Source organism: Suncus etruscus, chromosome 1, assembly GCF_024139225.1.
Source record: "Suncus etruscus isolate mSunEtr1 chromosome 1, mSunEtr1.pri.cur, whole genome shotgun sequence".
NCBI classification, from domain to species: domain Eukaryota; kingdom Metazoa; phylum Chordata; class Mammalia; order Eulipotyphla; family Soricidae; genus Suncus; species Suncus etruscus.
The window spans coordinates 143,218,612-143,239,891 of NC_064848.1; the positions used below are offsets into that span (position 1 = coordinate 143,218,612).

At 38.3% G+C, this 21,280-nt stretch overlaps 1 protein-coding gene across 1 annotated transcript in view; it reads left to right on the top strand.

Annotated features, from left to right (window-relative positions):
- The window catches only part of EXOC4 (exocyst complex component 4), an 871,527-nt gene that overhangs the window by 788,048 nt on the left and 62,199 nt on the right, over nt 1-21,280 (top strand). Inside the window, exons 15-16 of the mRNA XM_049774305.1 lie at nt 7,931-8,072; nt 19,522-19,700. Coding sequence (XP_049630262.1) covers nt 7,931-8,072; nt 19,522-19,700 — 321 coding nt within the window. The remainder of the gene's footprint in view (nt 1-7,930; nt 8,073-19,521; nt 19,701-21,280) is intronic.

The following is a 21,280-nucleotide window of genomic DNA, read 5'->3' on the forward strand; positions in this document are numbered from 1 at the left end:
AAATTTTTCCTTCTTTTTTCTTTATTTTTATCAATGTGTTCCTATATGAGCTTACCATGTAATATTGCTCATAGCTGACCAGTATTCAAACTTCAGCTTAACTTTACAAAGCATTAATTAGGAATTGGGGAGGTTTCTTAAAAGGCTGGAGCATAGGCTTTGCTTCCAGGAGCCCAAATTTATTGCCTGGCACTACATGGTACCCTGTGCAGTACTAAGGACAGCCCCCAAGCACCAAGTTGGGAATAGTTCAAAAACAAAAATAAACTTTAAAGTATTGTTAGGGACTGACGCGATAAAATACTAGATAATTTATTTGCCTCTCATGCAGCTGACCCAACTTCCCCCCACTCCCAGCATCCTATATGGTCTCTTGAGCACCGCCATAAGTAATTCCTGAATACAGAGCCAGGAGTAACCCCTAATGAGTATTACCATATGTGGCCCCAAAACTAAAAATAGAAGCATTGATAAAGCTTCTGTAATACTTGCAGTTATTCTGCTAGTCTTGAAAATGAGAATGGATAATATCAACACAGACATGACATATACTATCTGCTAAGCATATCATGTCCATGGAATAACATGATTGCTCTAATAGAATTGATTTTGAGGGAAAATCACCCCCAAGGAGCTGATGAGCCTGTCTGGTAAATCAGAAATTATGGTTAGATCTGGAAAAAACATGAATGGTTTGAAAGAAGAATAAGAACCACAAGAGTTGTAAACTTCCAGAATAGCATGCTACATTTAGGGAAGTTTCTTTAAAAGGGTGTTGGGTCAAAAGATTAGGCTAAAGAAGGGATAAGTTGGAAATAAGTCACATAGATGCAGAAAAGTTCAGGTGTACAGGAACTAAAGACCTTTGATGTTTCTTATTTATGGTGAATTAATATAGCTTAGAAAAATAACCTAACTCATATTGAGTTGGAAAATAGAGAAGACTGAATTATTTGGAGGTCAGAAATGGGGCTAAAATATCACTCAGAAGACTATTATGACTAGTTCATGAAAAATATAAAGACCAATTCGAGAAAGTGACAAGACGTAGAAAAGGAAAGCTTTGGGGAATAAAATGTTTAGGGAATAAAACTGGCAGAAATTGGTGCTTATTGAAAGGAGTGCGGGAGAGGAGACATGCCAAGTATTATTCTCCTTTTGTAATAAAGACTCCTACCTAAATTGTCAGACCATGTATAGAAAGGGGTTGGGAATAAAGAGCGGGGGCTAAAGAGAGTTTGGTTTTGAACACTTTGAATTTGAAATTTCTTTGTAAGGTACAGTTGAGCAAACAATTGAGCTGGTGGAATTTAATAGCCATCACTTGCTAGATAATAGTAAAATACATAAAAATGGATGAGCTAGCTCATTCATAGAATATATGAAATGGTTTTAAAAAAAAAAAAGAGAGGCCAATTGGGGAAAAAAATCTTTGACCACGTCATCACTTATGGATGGGCAAAAGGAAGAGAACTAGTGAAGAAAACTACAAAACAAATGTCAGAGAAGTTAAAGAACCCCCAAAAGAAGATTATGCCAAATAAACCAAAGAAACCAGTTTCAAAAAGGAAATGGTCAGTCCTGTTAAATGTATCAGACCTTTTTTGAAATTAAAATTGAAGTTGCCCAATGGAAATGATCATTGAGGTTAGTCATCAGAACAATAAGGAGTTGAAGGCAGAAATCAGATGTGGCTCATTAAAGAATTCATCCAAGGTAGGATTGTGGCAAGTGTTAGCAGTTCTTGTGATATCACCATAGGAATCTCAAATCCTGGAGAGAACAATCAAGAAGTATTATATATAAAAACAGAGACTGTCAGAGAGAAGCCAGCACTGGGGAAGTGGCTGAGAAAATGAAGGAGACTAGTTTAAAATTAAAAACAATTTCGTAGAAACAACTAGTACATTTCTTTCCTGGCCAACAATGAGCTGGTGCATCAGCCCAAGATTAGATTACATGTCCTACTTTATGGGACTGGTTAACAGGCAGTCACATACAGCCAACTCTAATCTCAAGCAGACTGGAAAGGCTGCATCCTATAGTCTAGTGTGGAATGAATAAAGAGAACTTGGAATATTTGTATCTTACCCTAACCAGAATTGTCTGCTCCAGAAACCACATTTCATTCTCCTTGTAGAGACAACTGGTATAGTGCTAAAAATCACAATTATCCTGCCCACCCCAAAAGGTTATCTAGTTTCTCAAAGATGTATAGTGTTTGGTGGCATGAATATCATGAAAGATTTGATATGCTCATATCCATTATTAAAATTTTTTCTTGTTTCACTTTTTCTCCTTCGTCTCTCTGAGGAGGTGACCCTCTAGAAGAATTCCGCTTATTTTCTGCATATTAGACCTTTACCCCAGTTTACTACTATTCCCTTCTTCAAACAAAACCACGTAACTTGAACTATCTAGTCCTGCCCCCTAGTTAGAGGGGGAAATAAGGGAGGCACCAGGACCAAACAGGTGCAAGACTACTAAGTATTAGGCTAGATATAGAGGGAACAACATATTCTGGCAGCCCTAAGGGTGAGGGAAGAGCATATGCAAGACAGTACCAAAACGGAGGTGTAGGGAGGACAAATTGGTGATGGAAATCCCCCCTGATTTTATGTAAATATGTACCTAAAATATTATTGTCAACAATATGTAAACCACTATGATCAAAATAAAAATTTTTTTTCAAACAGCTTATGGAGAGATACTCATGCAGGATCCTATACCCATGACTCCCTGATGCCTACCAGGTGTAACACTGATGGTCGCTATGCACCACTACGTGGGATGACCTTAGTAGCATCCAGCATTTCCATACTGGAGCACTGAACCTTCAAACCTCCCAAACAAGTATCACTAGGAATGGTCCCTAAGGATCCCTCTCCACTACTAGGGATGACCCTATTATTTTTAAGCTGAAAGTAAATACATTGGGTTTGTGTGTGTGTGTGTGTGTGTGTGTGTGTGTGTGTGTTGTTTTGTTTGTTTTTGTTTGAAACTATCTGACTGTGCTCAGGGCTTACTTCTGACTGTACTCCTAGCAGGCTCAAGGGACCATAAGGAGTACTGAGGATTGAACCCAGATTGGGTATGTGCATGAGAAGTACCCTACTTGTGGTACTATGGCTTCAGTCTTGAAAGTAGAAATGTTTATGGAATAATTATTTACTTAACCCAAGTGCATCTAGTTTGTGTGAATCGGAAGAAGTGCCCCCAAGACCATTGTCTAAACCTCTAAGAGAATGTGTGCAAGTTTGTGTTTGCATCCAAAAGGCTTCTGTGCCCAGCAGATTCTGTCAGTGTTGCCTTTTTGGAAGTTTCTACTTGACATTTAAGAGCTAGTTAATTATTCTGTGTTGTCTTTGCCATGCTCAGCATTTCTTTGCTCAGGCTGCTGCTTCTTGTTAAAGAAACTTTGTAAATTTCAACAAACCCTCCGGAATTCACAAGCCAGCTTTTCAGGACCGCTCTGGGCATCGTTTTTCATGTTGCTTTCTTAAAATGTTATGTTTTTGCTATAGATTACAGTCTCCAATGAAATGTACAACGTGCTCCTATTCTAAATTCTTTTGCTTCATCCGTTCCAAGCTTTACCTTGAATGCTTATCTTTCTATTAATTTATTCTTGGATTTGCGGAAGGAGAGTATAGAGACTGAACCCAGTTAGAACGGGGGGCCATGGGGTGGTGACCTCTCCCCTTGATACTCAACCTATATTGTGTTCGATGAGCCTCAGTACTGTAATCTGGAGCTGTGTGGAGGTTACCAGGTTTACACAGTAAGTTTGCCAGTGCCAGGGATTAAGCTCAGGACCTTGCACCATACCTGATATATGTTCTGCCACTTTGAGCCAAATTTTGAGCTTTTTTGGGGGGTCTCGCCTGGCAGCACTCAGGGGTTACTCCTAGCTCTACACTCAGGAATCACTTCTGGCAGGCTGGGGGGGGGCAGATGGGATGCCAGGATTCGAACCACCATCCTTCTGCATGCAAGGCAAATGCCCTACCTCCATGCTATCTCTCCAGCCCCAAATTCTGAGCTCTTAAGAATTTTTTTACATTAGTTTGCAATGCTCAATTGTCACACAAACTGAAACAATATATTTCTATAAGAACTAAAGGAAAGAGCTGGAGAGATAGCACAGTGGTGGAGCATTTACCTTGCATGCAGCCGATCCAGGACAGATGGTGGTTCAAATCCTGGCATTCCATATGGTCCCCTGAGCCTACCAGGAGCCATTTCTGAGCTCAGAGCCAGTAGTAACCCAAGCACCACTGGGTTTGACTCCCAAAACCAAAACCAAAAAAAACCAAAAACCCTAAAGGGAGACTTCAAATTTTTGGTTTACTTGCTGGAATTTGTTCAGAATGACTTTGATCAGCTTTGGGAAAGCAGGATAGTGATAGGCCTTAGACACCTAAGTCTATTTCTTCTGATTTTCTGTATGTCTTCATTGATCCACGACTTCTTCCTTCTTCAGTTACCTGCCTCATAACGGAGGAACTCAGGGACTTAGTCAACCCAGATCACTGATTTAGATACATCAGAACTGTGTTCCTTAGCCTTACTTTCATCCTGCCTTCCAAGGGAACATCACGAAAGCGGTGTGCTCACCTCTCTGTCAGAGAACCTGAGTAATGCTACCTCAGAGAGGAAATGGACATATAGTCTCAAAGTCTGTGCAAATCTTCAGTATTGTGAAGGCTGTAATTAACTTTTTTTGAAACTTTTTTCTTTATTTAAACATCTTGATTATATATGATTGTGATTAGGTTTCAGTCATGTAAAGAACACCCCCCTTCACCAGTGCAACATTCCCACCACCAATGTCCCAAATCTCCCTCCATCTCACCCCACCCCCACCTGTACTCTAGACAGGCTTTCCAGTTCCCTCATTCATTCACATGCCTATGTTAGTTCTCTGTGTAGTTATTTCTATAACTGCACTCACCACTCTTTGTGGTGAGCTTCATGAAGTGAGCTGGAAGTTCTAGCCTTCCTCTCATTGTCTCTGAGGATTGCTGCAAAAATGACTTCTATTTTTCTTAAAACCCATAGACGAGTGAGACTATTCTGCATCTCTCTCTATCTCTGACTTATTTCACTCAGCATGATAGATTCCATGTACATCCATGTATATGAAAATTTCATAACTTCATCTCTCCTGACAGCCTCATAATATTCTATTGTGTATATGTACCACTGTTGAAGGGCATCTTGGTTGTTTCCAGAGCCTGGCTATTGTGAATAGTGCTGCAATAAATATAGGTGTGAGGAAGGGGTTTTTGTATTGTGTTCTTGTGTTCTTAGGGTATATCCCTAGGAGTGGAATAGCTGGGTCGAATGGGAGCTCAATTTCCAGATTTTGGAGGAATCTCCATATCGCTTTCCATAGAGGTTGGACTAAAGGGCATTCCCACCAGCAGTGGATAAGAGTTCCTTTCTCTCCACATCCCTGCCAGCACTGATTGTTCTCATTCTTTGTGATGTGCGCCATTCTCTGTGGTGTGAGGTGGTATCTCATCATTGTTTTGATTTGCATCTCCCTGATGATTAGTGACGAGGAGCATTTTTTTCATGTGCCTTTTGGCCATTTGTATTTCTTTTTTATCAAAGTGTCTGTTCATTTCTTCTCCCCCATTTTTTGATAGGATTAGATGGTTTTTTCTTGTAAATTTCTGTCAGTGCCCTGTATATTTTGGATACTAGCTCCTTATCTGATGGGTGTTGGGTGAATAGTTTCTCCCACTCGGTGGGTGACTCTTATATTCTGGGCACTATTTCTTTTGAGGTGCAGAAGCTTCTCAGTTTAATGTATTCCCATCTGTTGATCTCCTCTTCCACTTGTTTGGAAAATGCAGTTTCCTCTTTGAAGATGCCTTTAGTCTCAATGTCATGGAGTGTTTTACCGACATGTTGTTCTGTATACCTTATGGTATCAGGTCTGATATCAAGGTCTTTAGTCCATTTGGATTTTACCTTCGTACATGATGTTAACTGGGGGTCTTTGTTCGCTTTTTTGCAAGTGGCTAACCAGTTCTTCCAGCACCACTTGTTGAAGAGGTTTTCCCTGCTCTCACTGTTTGCAGATGACATGATACTCTACTTAGAAAACCCTAAAGCCTCTACCAAAAAGCTTTTAGAAACAATAGACTCATATAGCAAGGTGGCAGGCTACAAAATTAACACACAGAAACCAATGGTCTTTTTATACACCAATAATGATAGGGAAGAGAAGGAAGTCAAGAAGGCAATCCCATTCACAATAGTGTCACACAAACTCAAAAATCTTGGCGTCAACTTGACCAAAGACATGAAGGACCTATACAAAGAAAACTATAAAGCTCTGCTCCAAGAAATAAGAGAAGGCACACAGAAACGGAAACACATACCCTGCTCATGGATTGGCAGGATTAACATCATTAAAATGGCAGTACTCCCCAAAGCATTATACAGATTTAATGTGATCCCCTTAAAAATACCCATGACATTCTTGAAAGAAGTGGATCAAACACTTGTGAAGTTCATCTGGAACAATAAACATCCTCAAATAGCTAAAGCACTCCTAGGGAAAAGGAAAATGGGAGGCATTACTTTCCCCAACTTTAAACTGTACTACAAAGCATTAGTTATCAAAACAGCCTGGTATTGGAATAAAGACAGACCCTCAGATCAGTGGAATAGGCTTGAGTTCTCAGACATTGTCCCCCAGATATACAATTACCTAATTTTTGACAAAGGAGCAAGAAATCCTAAATGTAATTAACTTTTAATCCACTATATTGCTCTATCTTCATCCTCATTATGCTGTAGTTCCCTTGAATAAAGTTGGGTCACATTCAGCAGTGCTGGGGCTTATTCCTGGGGTATATTTTTAATGTCTTGTTTTCTCTAATGAAACTTCAGTTCTTAACTTATCCAATTCATGTACTAAAGAATAATAATTCTATATATTTTCAATTAATAGAGAACAAAAAATTTTGTTATTGTTTTACTTGCATTAAATCATTCAGTCATCTCCCAAATCCTCAGTATTGGTACTTCTATCTGTTCTATAGAATAAGAATCTGAGGTAACCAGATTAGTTCTTGGTCACAAACACATGTAATTCATATTTTTACTGTTTAGTTTTTTTGTTTTTGTTTTGTTTTTGTTTTCAAAAGAAAATGTTCAAGTGCTGGTAAATATTTTCTCTGTTAGGTGAAAGAGGAGGAAGCTTTAGCAAATTTTACAAAAAGACCTTTTCAGACTTTTAGTTGACTGATAGTGCTATAGGAGTTAAGGTAAAATTCAACCTCAAAGTATTTGGGGCTTCCTTGTGAGAGCATAGCACCTAGAACAAGGAAGTTCACTCTCTCTGTTAACTCATGTCACTTTGTAGAATTGTATCTTTCCGAAACAACCCATTTGAATGTAGATTTAGGGCAAATGGAATAAAAACATTCCATTTGGCAAATAATGAAAACTAGAAATTGATTTGATCCAATTTTCTATGAGCTGGAATGTTTAAGCTAGAAGGGGAAAAACTTCAAGGAAACCAAATTAGATATACTCAAATTTTTAAGAATCGACACATGAAAAATGTTTGTAAAGTTGACTTTAAGCTAAGAGATGTTGAATCTTCCAGAAAATCTTGAAGAATCAAAACTTATTGATGAATGAGCTACAGGAAGCTGAGTAGCTCCTTGAAGATGTCAAATAGACATAAAAATAAGACATCATTGGTCCAGATGCCTATTAAGATCACACCGAACTCAGATTTATTTGGGGCATCAGCGTCTTTAGTCAACTATGTCTTGAATTGTCTAATGCTGTCAACACTAGCATTAGCCAATGAACTCAAAACAACAGTGGACCACCTCTGAATGTTAGTGCTGAACAATTCTTGGGTGTCTGAATGATGGTCTTTTTCTTCCTTTCTTTGCAGTGCTGTCTCCTGCTCAAGAAGGTCACATAAGTGTGGATCTCCCCCCTGCATCAGATCAGATCCTGCAGTCGTTGAGTGAACTGGCCAGATCTTTCCAGGAGATGGCTGACCGCTGCCTGCTGGTACTACATCTGGAAGTCAGGTGGGATACATGTGGCCAAATGCACAGTTACTCTACTTGGAATATACTGTCATTCATAAGTCAGTTGCTTCGTTCTTTGGAGTAGCTCCATTGTTTTAGTGGATTCATATTTTTATCCTTGCCCCCTTCATGGTGACCATTGGTGTAGCAGTGGATATCACCCATGGATAGTAGTGCATGCACACTTGCTTGCACTGTTCACACACTTGAGTTGTCATGCTTACTCACACTTCAGTGGTGAATATCTCAGAAAGTGGTGTTTGCCAATGCTACATACTTCTTGGCACTGATCATACACCTTGCTGTGGTAGCCTGGAAATTACATATTTCAGAATAGCCCTGAAGATTTATAATAACAGTTTTGGAGAGATCACATTCATTCTGTGGAGTAGAGCCAGGAATTGAATACACAGACTCAGGCCATATCCAAAGACCCTTGTTCTCAGAGTTGTCCTTCATTTCATTCTGACAGTATGAAATTTCACTGTTAGTTTTTCAAAATTTACTCTGTTGTTATATTTTTTTGTTTGATATTTTGGTTTTGGGTATTCTGTTTGTTTGCTTTTGAGGGCCACACCTAACGGTTCTCAGAGATACTCTTTGATCTGTGCTCTAGAATCACTCCTGGCAGGCCCCTGAAGATCACATGAGATGCCAGGGTCAAACCAGGTTCTACCTTGTGCAAGGCAAATGTCTTCTTTGCTGTGCTATTTATTGCTCTGGCCCCAAGCATTTGCTCTATTGTAAATATGATGTTCAGTACTTACATCGCATTAGAAAGCACTTGATTTGAATGCAGATACCAGCTACTAGTTGATCTGACATCAGTTAATTAACTTTACTAACATATAATTCCTAACATTGATTTTAAATGAAATAATAATAAATGTCACCTAGTATACATTAAGTGTTCAAAATATGATATTTTGTGATTATGGTGACATTAAGCTCAGCGATATGTTTACTAGGATCATCTACTAAGGAAGCAGAAAATAGGCAGATCCCAGAAAAAGTGAGATCCCTCACTTTGAGAACTTAAACCAGTTGAAGAGATTAAGTCAAATGATTCAATAAAATTGCTTCAAAGATGACAAATTCTTGGACTCTAATTCCTTCCCTGCTGTGTAGAATATTCTCATTAGCTTTCATGGTCTTTTTTTATATCATACTTATGGTAAAAGAAGGCATAATTGGCCAGGAGTCTTCATTTATTCATTCATTCATTCATTCATTCACTTAGTATTTATTGAATACCTTTTCTTTCTTTTTTCTTTTTACCAAACTCTATCACCCTCTTAAATAGGTACTTTATTATAGAAAATTCATTTTTGGGGCCGGCGTGGTGGCGCTAGAGGTAAGGTGTCTGCCTTGCCAGCGCTAGCCTAGGACTGACCACAGTTCGATCCCCCAGTGTCCCATATGGTCCCCCAAGCCAGGAGCAACTTCTGAGCACATAGCCAGGAGTTACCCCTGAGCATTAACGGGTGTGCCCCCCCCAGAAAAAAGGGAAAAGAAAATTCATTTTTATAAAAGTAATTTTTATTTAAGCACAGTGATTAAAAAACAAGTTTATAATTGGATTTTAGCCATAAAATGCATACCCCCCTTCACCAGTACAACTTTTTCGGCATCATTGTCCCCCATTTTCTATCTCTTCAACTCCCGGCCTGTCTTCAAGACAGGCATTGTATTTCTTTCATGGTAGCTGTTAGTGTAGTTATTTCTCTAACTGTACTTACCACTCTTTGTGATAATCTTGTTATCATGGGCTGGTTCTTCCAGCTCTAATCTTTATTGTTTTTGGAAGTTATTATTATACTGTCTTTTATTTTTCTTAATCCCACATATGGGTGAGACTAGTCTGTACTTATCTCTCTCCCTCTGACTTATTTCATTCAACATAATAGTCTCTAAATCCATCCGTATATATATATATATATATATATATATATATATATATATATATATATATATATATATATATAAAAGCAAATTTTGTGACTTCATAGTATTTCATGCTGCATAGTATTCCTATGTATAGATATTCTACAGTTTTTTTAGCCACTCATCTGTTTTTTTGGGCATCTGGGCTGTTTCAGATTCTGGCTATTGTAAATAGTACTGTTATGAACATAAGAGTGCAGAGGGAATTATTAAATTGTGTCTTTGTGTTACTAGGGTATATCCCTAGGAGTGGTATTGCTGGATCATATAGGAGTTTAATGTCCAATTTTTTAAAGGAATATCCATATTGTTTTCCAAAAAGGCTGACTAGATGGCTGAATGCCTTCTTAATGCCAGGCAGTGTTCTGAGAATTGGGTCACAGCAATAAAAATAAATCATTCAAGTTCCCTGTTCTCATGAAACAACATTATGATGAGGGAGGGTAAGAGTAGCCAATTGGTAAACTAAAATGATCATTTTAGATCAATGCAGCAAAGAAAATCAAACAGTAGAAAGTAATCAAGCAGTACTGTTCAATGGGAATATGAGGCAAGTTGTAAATGCAAGTGACATTGATCATTTAAATTCTCAAAGAATTACAGTTTGGAAAAGTAGAAGAACAAAGGTAAATTATAATACCAGTATACTTTATATAATCTAACTTACCTGGAGTATTCATTTCAGCATGCATTTGACATAAATCAATTTATACATTTCAGTCTTATATTAAACCTTTGAAGCCTACTGCATATTTTATATGTATATTTCACTAGAATTTGTTGCTTTTCAAGCCTCATGTGACTATTGACACAATATGTATTAGACAGAGCAGAGAATAGGTTGAGATGATAAGGGGAACTTGGTTTTTTGTTTTCTTTTTAGTTGAAGTGCTCAGGGGGAAAACATGTGACAAGGTCACAAGAAAGAGGTATCTAAACAAGGACCTAAATCCTAAGGTGATTTCTTTAGGTTTCAAAATGTCCAGAGACAAAACTAGAGCCTATAGTTGTGAGGAACAGAGAGGACCCAATGTGATGAAGGCATATGAGCAAGGTGGGCAGTGGAAGGATAGGACAAGAGCAGACTAGAGCCTCATCATAGAGTTCCCAAAGCTTTAAATATGTCTGGGTTATATATGCTAAGTTCAGATTTTATTTCAAGCACAAAATAAGCCATGTGAGGCTCATTAGCAGCAGAAAGACAATCATTTGTTCAAAAAAGATCTCTGATACTTATATAGAAGAGGAATTACAGGGAAAAATATGAATAAAAACAGTATATAGCTGAGACCTTTTATAAGAACCAGAAGCAGGTAGAAGGAAAAACAATGAATGTTTAGGACATAATTCTGAAGGCTGAACTCATCATATTTGTTGAGAGATCAGATTGGGCACAGAGCTTGCCCAAATGTATGAGATAAAGGACAGAATGGGAAAACCACCAATTTGGGGACTAGAGCAGCTGTGTGGACTGGGACTGTTAATTGAAAGACTGAGAGAGGAGAAAGGTTGAAGGAGGGGTAGGAAGCAAAAGTTCCATTTTGGAGACATTCCATTGGAATTATCAAGTGCACAGTTCAATGTATCCCTCTTGAAATTTACAATCAGAAGCCTTGGGATCAGAAGGTAAATAGTTTCACAGATTTCTTTTTTATTATTAGAGGGGGTGTTTAAAATTGATATTTATTTGTGATGGTCACTGAATTTAGGTTTAAAATTATAAATCCGAGTTTTGGGTTCATACATTTAGACTGTTTGAAACTTGTGCCCAAGCAAAGCTTAATTGCTAATGGATTTGTTTTTGTTTTTTTTTTTAAGTCAGTTCTTTCAGGTGCCACTTGCTTTTTTCAGTCTTCATTATCTTGTCCAGTGAGTCGCTTCTTTATTGCTCTGGGGTATCTGTAGTGGAGTAAGGGATGTAGCATTGCAAAGCTGGCGCTATTGTACTCTGCACTATTTTCTATCTTATTTCTTATTCAGCAGTCCAGAAATCAAGGCTCTTCCCTTAGGCTTTCTGATGTTATGTTACGATAATTTTTAGATTTGTTTTCTATTTATTTATAAGCCGATGGTGGAATAAATCAAGTGTTTTCTATGAATAGACAATTGCAGTAGACAGAAGAAGGGGGGAATACCCCCACCCGGTATCCTTCTGATGCCTCTGTTACCTGGGTGGCACAGAAAAACAAGAGAATAGCAAATTAATTACGATCTCAGCTCCCGGAATTTCTACTATTGATTGTGTAACTGTGCAATGTGTTCCACATTCTGCATTATCTGCTTGGAGTGCTTAATTCCAGGCAGCATATTTTCAACACGTTTGAGTAAGATCTTTTCAGTCTTCACCTCTATTCTGCCCTTTATAGCCTTGCACATCTTGGCGATACTATTCTTAATAATGCTGAACATGTTTTAGTCATTATTTATTAACTTTACAAGTAACTGTTCTGTGTTGCAACACCATTTCTATAGATCTTTAAACATGACTTTAAAAAAGAAGAAAAGAAAAGGCTGGCTTTAACAATAATAGAAGACTTAAATTTTAAAGTCCCAGGCTCTGTTATCAGACATGAGATATTTACTGAGAGATGTTTGACTGAGAGCATTAGACTTTTTTTCCATTACATTTTTTCCCCTGTTGCCTGAGAATGATTCCCACATTCAGGCTGCTTTCTTAAGCATGGACTCCATTTTGTCTTTGTCCCGCTGAAAGTATAGGACATGTAAAGAAGTCATTACTTGCCATAACTGTCTCAAATGATGCACATTTTACTTCCTGTTATTCATTTCTGGAACCAACACTTTTTGTGCTTGTTTGTCAATCGAAGCCTCCAGAACACCCCTCTCCTGCAGGAATGTGTGCTTGGTGGATAGATAGGACTCTCTACATTCCCATTGTCCAGAATCCTAGAGGAGCTGCTAAACTCGCCATAACTCAGAAATCAGGGTGCCTTGTTTCATCATTTGTCTCAGATCCTGCTACATTAAAAAATAGGGTTAAATAAACACTTGCTCTGATTCTTAAGTTTGAAGTTACACCTCAATCAGATAAGTGCTTTGTTACCTAACAAATTCTGCTGATATTTTAAGGAAATACACCACATTGGAGTTTCTTTTCTTTCTTTCTTTTTTTTTGTTTTTTGTTTTTTGGTCACATCTGGCAGCACTCAGGGGTCAGTCACTCCTGGCTCTACGCTCAGATATCGCCCCTAGCAGGCAGGCACGGGGGATCACATGGGATGCTGGGATTTGAACCAACATCCTTCTGCATGCAAGGCAAATGCCTTACCTCCATGCTGTCTTTCCACTCATTTGTCCACTTGTGTATCTAAAAGATGTCCAGAGTATACACTCAACATCATTCTCACCGTCATCATTATAATTGTCACCAGCTGATATTGTGTGCCCTGTATCCTGCCATAAAGGATAATTAGTACTGGTCACATGTTGTCCACAAACTGGGGTAATGCTGTGGCTAATTAGTCTCTATTTCTGGCCTTTCTGTCCAAGAAATACCGCTAATAAGAGGACCCAGACAGAATAAACCCAAAATGCAATGAGGAAGAACTTGACAGGAAATGGTAGCCAGAAGTCTACACAATCTACAAATACAGTAGATTCCAAATCAAAGGGTCCATTCAAAGAGCACTGCACATTTCTCCTGTGTCATTGTAGATCCCATTTACCACCAAGTAGTTTTCCTAGTTTGAAACATAAGGTTGGCAACACTCCAGAAGATGAAACATGTGAGACTCTTTGAACTTGGGGAAAAGAAAATTTAGTTGGAGAAGAAAAATCACTTGCATTTGGGACTAAGCTGTCAGGAATACCATGTCTGTTGTGGGGGTTCTCTTATTTTACCATCAGGATCATGCAGCAGATTCAAAAGCAACTTCCTATCACAGTTGGGATCAAGATGTCACATTCTGAAAACCAAACATCCTTCCTATGTCATTGGCAACATTTTCAGAAAACCGCAGCACCAAATTTATGCAAAAGGCAGCAACCATATGTTAGAATTAGAAAGGAAAAATAAATTGATTCCAATTGGATAGTTACTAGTAACTATGTGATCTTGAATTTTTTTGGAGGAAGAAAAGAAATTGCTTTCGAGCAGTGTGTGTTTCTTTTCAGTGCTATCTTTTTAGGTTCCTGTAAGCTCTTTTTATAATAGCTTTCAATATGGCGTTAAAGTCTTTTATGTCCTTGCCCTGCTCTTCTCTCCAAGTTCATATGCCCCTGACTTGTGATCTGTGTATAATGAAAAGGAGTCACCTATCATTTTTAAGCACTGTCCTCTCACACCCTCAGATCTGAGGTTAGGGTATCTATAGTTTACTGTAAAAAAAAATCTTAGCAATAATGTCTAGTTTTTATTTTTAATTACACTTTATAATGTAACAACCACAAAGCCATAAGATTGCAAAGTCAGGGCCGGGAAGGTGGCGCTAGCGTAGGATGGACCGCGGTTCGATCCCCCGGCATCCCATATGGTCCCCCCCAAGCCAGGAGTGACTTCTGAGCTCATAGCCAGGAGTAACCCCTGAGTGTCACCGGGTGTGGCCCAAAAACCCAAAAAAAAAAAAGATTGCAAAGTCATGAATTTCACACCAGGGTTTTTTATGGGGGTGGGGGCAGTATGGACCATGCCTAGCAATGCTCAAGATTTTCTCCTGACTCTACACTCAGTAATTACCGTGGTTTGGGGACAATATGGATGCCTGTCATGGAACCTGAGTTGACCATGTACAAGGAAAATGTCTTACTCAACTATCTCTCTAATCAACTTTTATTTATTCCAACATATTTATGTGATTTTATAATACTATAAAAGTCACATTCCAGAGGGAACCAAGCCCAATATAACTATTTATATCTTCATAACAACTAGAGGTGTTATGCATGTCATCTTCAAGCTCACTGATTTTGTCCTCAGCAGTTGTTACTCTACTGGTGAATTCTTCCAATGGTTTTCATTTTGCCTACCAGATTTTTCAATTCTGTCATTTCTGTTTGACATTTTCTAATTTCTACTTTCACATCCTCTTGAGTCTTAATGTCAGTCTGTTCCATGTTTTCTTTGATTTTCTTGAATATCTTCAACATTTCCTCTCTAAAGTTCTTATCAGAGAGACTATAAGGTAGCTAGCTGATCCTATTTGGGTATTCAGAACTACCATATTCATACACTGGTAGGATAAGTCTGGTGGGAATCTGTGTTGCTTTCCCATTGTGACCTTTGCAATGTAGTGGTCTTTTTTTAGTGTTATGGTCTTGATTGGAAGAAATGTGCAACCACAGCAAAAAAGAGAAGCTGAACTCTTCTTGTGGCACACTGACCTGAGGTGAAAATAGCAATTCTGAGTCAAAGAGACAGACTGCTTCCAGTCTGTTTGCCTCAGTTTTTTAGAATTCATTATCTTCATAACAACTTTAGGCGTTGATAATTAGCCCATGGATGTAACAATGAGATTTTCTTGGAATTAATGGGATTAATCACTAACTGATTAATAGCTATTAAGATAAGATAATCCACCCATCATAAAAGTGAATGATAGTCAAAATATTTTCATCTCTTAAATAAAAAGATTTTAATAATATGTCATATCCTGGGGCAAGGAAAGGATTTTAATTACTGGAGCACATGCTTCATATGCAGGGAGACTCTGTTTCAATCCCTACCACCGCATGATTCTCCTACACATCAAACAAGGAATAAACCCACTATACCCTAAGGGTGTGACCCTGAAACTAACCCAAAAATGTATCAGTACCTAAATCTGCAAAAATTCTAGAATAAAACATAAAAATTATCAAGATCTCTGTCTTTATTTAGGCAAAATCTCTACAAACGTCATCTAGAAATTTATATATTGAATTTCTTCAAAAGAAAGAACATTTCCAGTAAGATATTGTTAATATGGAAAAGGCAAGCCAAAATTCAGGAGAAAATACTTAACAAAGTTAATGTGTAATAAAGTAAATGTTTTTAGACATAAGGAAGTCTCTTATTAAAAAGAAAATAAATAATTCTTTTTAAAATGGTTTAAATTTTTATTTATTTTGTTTTGGGGCCGTACTTAGAGGTGCTAAGGGGTTATTTCTAGATCAGTGCTCAGGAATCACTCCTGAACTGGGAGGACCATATGGGATGCTGAGAATCCAACCTTGGCTGCCACATACAAAGCAAGCATCCTACCCACTGTGCTATTGCTCCATCCCAATCCAATTTTTTTTAAACTGGTGAAAGACATGAATCCATAGATACATGGGTGGCAAATAAGGACACGAGAATATGCCTACTATCACTAGTCACTGAGAAATATAAATTGAAATCATGGGGCCGGAGAGATAGCATGGAGGTAGGGCAGTTGCCTTGAATGCAGAAGGTCAGTGATTCAAATCCCAGCATCCCATATGGTTCCCCCGAGCCTGCCAGGAGCAATTTCTGAGTGTAGAGCCAGGAGTAACTCCTGAATGCTGCCCCGTGTGACACAAACACCAAAAAAAAATTTTTGAAATCACAATGAGGTGCTATTCTATATCACTCACTCACTCACTCACTCACTCACACATACTTTCTCTCTCTCTCTCTCTCTCTCTCTCTCTCTCTCTCTCTCTCTCTCTCTCTCTCTCATGTTTTTGTTAAAGTGGATAGCACTGGGGTTATCATACTTAAGTCAATAAAGCCAGATATAGAAAGACAAATATGGTAACACTGTTAGGTGGTATCTATTTCAAAATGTTCACTGAAACCAATGCTAGAAAGGGGGTGGGAATAGGAAGGGGCTATTTATTAATTTCAACTGTGAAATTAATAAAGTGTGAGGAGCAAGTGTGAAACTTGATGACTTTAGATGAAATCACTACCAGGATAGTGAACATTGCTAAAATGAGTAGAACATCAGTGTTCTCAGGAACAAAGCAAAAGATGAATGTTTTCATTAACTAAATAGGGATATCTTCATTCTGTTTACGCACAAAATCACTACGATATATACATTCCATATCTTATGATTTTGTGTCGGTTTTATCAATAATGCTGACTTTTGTTTTTTAACTGATGACACTTTCGTTTGGTGAGAATTTGTGGCAACTGAGACTCTTGTAGAGTGCAGGCAAGAGACCCCTAAGGCACCTATATGGTGGGGACAGTTCAAAAGTTCCTTATAAAAATGTTGTGATGACTGGATTGCTTTTTGTTTTTAAACTTTCTTTTTCTTTCTTCTTTAATAATTTCTTTAAGCACCCTGGTCACAGTAGGATGGGATCCAGTAATTCAATACTAGGTCACTCCCTGTGTTGGAGAATGAATATTGAATAGTGTAGGACCCAGTAATCAACATGAACTGTTACTTGTTTTCATTACATGAACTGTTACTTGTTTTCATTACAGCTTAATACAAGGGTTATGGGATGTCTAATGCCTTTCCTCACAGTTTCTAAGTTATATCTCTCTACCAAAAGGAACCTAAGAATTGTGCGTTTTGAACTGGACTTTGATCATTTCAACACAGGCATGCAGTCTTCTCAAGCTCATGCAGCTATGCCTATGTGACTCAAGTCATTACCTTCTTACTGTGAACCTTTCCTAAGACCCCTAAAGGCTGCCACAGCACCCTGTGTCTATGTGCTTCTGAGTGAGATGCCTACCTTTTTTGATTGCAATGGGCCCTCCAACTGTGTGTTCTAGTCTTAGAACCTAGCACAACCTCTAACGAAATCATAGCTGCTCAACAACTGTTTAACAAGTATGTATATTTCAGTCATATGTTGATAAAATTTTAAATACAGGGCCAGGTGTACGGAGAACTAGCACAAGACTTACGGTGCTCACCATACACAGGATTAATCCTGAATCAATTCCTTAACACTGTATGTAGTTTCCTGAGCACCACTAAGAGTGATTCCTGAGCACAGCCAGGTGTGGCCCCCAATTTCATTTATTTACAATGTCATGATTTACAAAATTGTTCATAATACAGTTGCTTCCAGTATTTAGTGTTTCAATACCATTCCCACCATACAGGTGACCTTCCTTTCATCAGTGTCCCCCTGTTGACCCCTTGTTCCCCACTACAAGCCTGCCTCCTTATCAGGTGCAAACTAATTTTCTTCAAATTTCTAGTTGCAAAAATATGGCAAATGGAACTATAAAAAAATAGATCAACAAAGCTCAATTTATGATCATTCTTATAACTCACAATAGTGGTATTAAAGTCATTGCCTGAGAATTTACTGGGCTGGTTATTACTGGTTGAGCCTTCTATGCTATTGTTTTCTTTCATTGATCTTAATGACCTTCTCTGTGTCTTCCTCATCAAATTTGCTATTTTCCTAGTGGGCTGTTGGTACTATAAAATTTGGAAGTGGTATACTGCAGCTGGAGGTGGTATACTACAGCCACATATGCTCCAGGAGCTGTGGAGCTGGATTGCTTTATATATCAGAGGTATTCAGGAATTGTAATTGCTAAGCCTGTCCAGAAGAGAGGGGAATCTACCCACCCCATTTTGAGAAAACCATAGAGTTTTAGCCCAGAGGTTGATATAACTGTAGTGATTTGTCAGCTTGTTAAGTTAATTTATTTTATTTTTTATTTTTATCTTAAATTAAATTCCATTAACTTAATTAAAATTTAATTTATTTTTTAATTTTTATTGAGACCACTGTGAATTACAAGTCTTTCACAGTTATATTTATGGAACATAATGATAGTGAATTAGGGCCATTCCCACCACCAGTGTTGACCTCCCTCCACCAGTGTTCCCAGCATACATCTTATACCTCCACTCTTAGCCCCCTGGACTGTTAGTGTAACAGGTCCGTTTTAGTGTATAGCTTGTTATCATTATAGGCTCTTGATTCAATTGTAGTTGACTTTGGTTTGACTATTTAGGGCTGGCCATTTTTTACCTTCACTCAATTGTTAAGCTACTTTTTTAAACAAAAAATTTTTTTTAAAAAACAAAAAAATATTCTTGCTAGGTAGTACTTCTTAGAGCACACTGGGAGATAAATGTTGTGATAATCCCCATTTTACAGAAAAAGGAACTGAGACATAAAGAGTAACATACCTTTAGTTAGACAACTAGTGAATGGGAACTAAAAGCAGTCTCATTTCAAATCTTCCACCCTTGAGGTCTGATTTCTGCCTCTACTTTTCACTCAGCAGTACCTATTTATGGGAAGAAATGCCTGTTTCCTTAGTACGCATTCCATCTGTCCTATGGAGGACAGATGGATGAATAGATGAACAAATTTTAGAGCTCTATTTCTCTGCACACTCTGTAGTTTGACCAGGTGAGGATCATGGATCTGGCCATTTAAGGTCTTTCTGCTCTTCTGCAGAAGAGCTGAAGCCACTTTCCAGTGAATGTGGAAGCAGGGGATAAAGAGGTTATTCAGAACCATATCTATCCATTCTGCCACAAGGACATCAATATGTTTATCAGGATCATTAGTAATAACTGTCCCTTTCTCTTTCTCCCTCTCTCACTCTCAGGGTTCATTGTTTTCACTATCTCATCCCCCTTGCGAAGGAGGGCAACTATGCCATTGTTGCCAATGTGGAGAGCATGGACTACGATCCACTGGTAGTCAAACTCAACAAAGACATCAGCGCCATCGAAGAGGCCATGAGTGCCAGCCTGCAACAACACAAGTTCCAGTACATATTTGAAGGTCAGACCTGGCTTCTGCCCACAAGGTGGAAGAGAGGAAGGAAAGATACAGTCTCCTGATCTTTGTGTCTCATTGAAGTACCAAATGAGTAGAAAAGGGGATTTAGTTTGGTGTGGTTTTTCCCTTTTGGATGGAAGCTGCACTTCCTGGTCTCACTGGTATGGCTAGGTAAATGACAATATGGCTGCCATCTGCTTCAGATTCTAAGGAGACGTAGTTCAAAATTAGGCAGATGGCAGCCCTGCTGCCTTCCTGACATGTCACTCCTGAGAGCTGGGAGAGGCCATGAATTAACTCAAGAGGCACTCATAAAAGAAAGGAAACACACATATCTACACAACGAGGAGAGAACTCTAAAGCAACTCTCCTTGGCTGAAGTTATTATTAGAAGAGGAAGTTTACTTCTGGTAAGCAGGATTTCAGTAAAACCTCATCTACAAACACATGCAGGGCTAGACAGGAAAAGAAGGATGTGAAAATGGCACAACTCTGGAAAGGCATAGCCCTTGCCATGCTTGCTAGATGATTTCATGTTGCTTTCCTCCCCTCTGGCACCATTGAATACCTCTAGTTATATTTCCATTTTTTCTGGCGGTTTGTTTGTATGGAGACCCAGATGCTCAGATTATTGCCAGTTTCTCATAGAATTGATCTAGTATTATTTCAGATAGTTAATAAGGTTCATCTTTCAAAGAATGGAGGGAACCTGTAGATGGAGGACAAAAATATTGTCTCAAAATGTCTCAAACAGTTGTGGTATGTCCCAAAGGTGGGATATGCTCCAAAGGGGAATATCTCAAAAAGTCTCTAACCAAAAAAGTATAATTGATTTTAATAAATGGCTAAAGTATAATTGGTTACTAGTGGTTTCTTCCCCCAGCATTGTGAAGTATAACTTGAGCTTGCATACTACTCATTCTGCCCAGATATTTCTGAACAGCAAATGATACCAAATACCAAAATATGCTTGAATTATAGTTGTCTGCCATACTCTGACATTGAATAGACTCAAATGAAGAAATCTAAGTCTGAGGGCCAAAACCATAGTACAGTGGGTAGGGTGCTTGCCTTACATCCAGCTAATCCAGATTTAATCCCCAGAACCTCAGAAGTGAGCCTAGCCAGAACTGATTTCTGATTACAGAGCCAGAAAAAGTCTTGTGCACTCTTGGGTATGACCCAAAAACAAAAATGCAAAATCTGTGTGTGTGTGCTTCTCTCCTTTGTGCCAGGAACTTCTGATTTAACTTCTAAGTAGTAGCACATGCTGGAAATTTGTGATAGAACTCTCTGCTGAGTTTCAAAAGTCCTATAGTGTGAATATAATTTAAGCATGAGAGTGTGCCTTTTTCCTAACCATGGGAAAACCCATTTATCATTTGAAGAGAGGATCCACTGGACTTCAGGATATACCTTCAGCACTAATATGGAAACATATATTCCAGAAGAAAGCCTCAACTTTAAAACTGAAAGTAACCAAATCTGAATATGGCTTGAGAATCATAAGTCAGACTTATAATTATGGTAAAATGTGGAACTAGAGAGATAGTTACAGTGGGTGGGCAAGGTACTTGCCTTCT